This window comes from Tupaia chinensis, unplaced genomic scaffold (genome assembly GCF_000334495.1).
Source record: "Tupaia chinensis unplaced genomic scaffold, TupChi_1.0 Scaffold000221_1, whole genome shotgun sequence".
NCBI classification, from domain to species: domain Eukaryota; kingdom Metazoa; phylum Chordata; class Mammalia; order Scandentia; family Tupaiidae; genus Tupaia; species Tupaia belangeri.
Genome location: NW_006159696.1, coordinates 577,710 through 579,477, shown reverse-complemented (window position 1 = coordinate 579,477; position 1,768 = coordinate 577,710). Strand labels below are relative to the sequence as shown.

Genomic DNA, 1,768 nt, shown 5'->3' with positions numbered 1-1,768 from the left:
AGCTCTCTGAAAAAATTTTCCCTCATTATGTGTTTTTTTTTTTTTTTTTTTTTTTTTTTTTTTTTTTTTTTAGGTTGCTAGACTGTGTGTAAGGTTCCTGGGGTAGGGGGAGAGAAAGAGAAAGAGAGAGAGAGAAAGAAAGCCTCCCACACCATGGGGCATGGTCACGCCACAGTGTCCTCTCCTCTGTCTTTCTTTCAGGATTTTGGATGGGCACATCATACACTGCCCAGCCTGTTTTTCAAACCATTGGGTCTAGGACTTTAACCACATGGTTGGCCATGTGGGATCCAGCCACTGTATCTACCAAGCCACAGGCTGGCCCAAGGGACTGTTAGTGTGTTAAAGATGATATACGCGCTTTTCTGGATGTGGACAGTACAAATGTAACTGTCTTTCAGGTCGAAGTCGTCTTTGCCTCTTTCGTATTCGTCACTGGTATGTAATACATGTGCTGCACCTCAGTGCAGACAGTGCGGTGTACTCGTGTTGTGGGAATATGCTGCTTTCTTCTCTGGTCCTTTGGTGCATGGTAGGATTGAATGAGGCAAAGAGGCGAGATATGCTGAAAGGGCCCCATGAGTGTTGGTCCCACTACTCTCCTTTTAACGGGCATAGAACAGCATTCTTCGAGGTTGAGGTCGTGTGGAAAACTCTTTACAGAGACTTTATTTAGTAGTAGCGGCAGGTAATTCTATGGATTAATGGCACCAAAACAATGGTAATTCTCTCTGTACAAGCAGAAAAAAAAATATGAGCAAATTTGTGTATTCCAGGTGCGAAATTAGGGATGACAAAATGGATAATGACTATTTTGGTCCTTTAGAACTGCACCTCTGTCATTCTGAAGAATCAGATAAGAGTTTGCTAGATTGACAGAATAACCCTGATTTGTCATAGGTATATACACTGTTTTGTGACTTGCAGTGAGATTTTTAAAAATCGGTACTTTAGTATGCAAATGAATATTAATGCCAGCTTACGACTCTTCCTATAATAGCTCTTAGGTGGGCTTTGAGATTTCTTTCCAAACCCCATTTACTGTATTTGGCAATTCCTATTTGCTAGTACAGAAAACAGTACTAACTTCTGTAACTGTACGTATGTATAAACAGTGCCATGAAGTGGATTTTTTTTGGAGAGGTTTTTGCTATAGGGCGTGTGCGCTCGCCAGACAGACAGAGAGAGACAGAGAGACAGAAAGCAAGAAATCACCCCCCGGGGGGATGGTCACGCCGCAATCCCTTCTCCTCCATTCTCCTCCTAGGATCTTGGGCACACACGCACATGCGCCCGGCATGAGTCTTAAGCCACCGGGTCTGGGACACGAACCGTGGTAGACTACGTGGGAGTCCAGCGACACAGCCATTACACTAACTGCTGGTTCCCATGAAGTGGATTTTTCATGTTTGCCTTTTTATGATAAATTTATGCAGTGATATTATAGTGAGAAAAATGAACGTGAATTATTTTATAGGTGATAAGATGACTTGATTGTGAACTATAAAATCTTTATATGTATCATTTTTCATTTTTTTTTTTTTTTAAGGACTTAAAGCCCAGCAACATAGTAGTAAAGTCAGACTGCACTTTGAAGATCCTTGACTTCGGGCTGGCCAGGACAGCGGGGACCAGCTTCATGATGACGCCTTACGTAGTGACTCGCTACTACCGAGCGCCCGAGGTCATCCTCGGCATGGGCTACAAGGAGAACGGTCAGCACACGCTATTCTATTTGAAATGCCCTCTGGCAGAGCGTTTTTGGTTC

General features: G+C 43.2%; 1 protein-coding gene across 3 annotated transcripts in view; it reads left to right on the top strand.

Moving 5' to 3' along the window:
* MAPK8 (mitogen-activated protein kinase 8) overlaps positions 1 to 1,768 on the top strand; it is a 46,016-nt gene that overhangs the window by 25,751 nt on the left and 18,497 nt on the right. For all 3 annotated transcript variants that reach the window (XM_006147725.3, XM_006147726.3, XM_006147727.3), the window contains exon 5: positions 1,550 to 1,715. In XM_006147725.3, the coding sequence (XP_006147787.1) occupies positions 1,550 to 1,715 (166 nt within the window). The remainder of the gene's footprint in view (positions 1 to 1,549; positions 1,716 to 1,768) is intronic.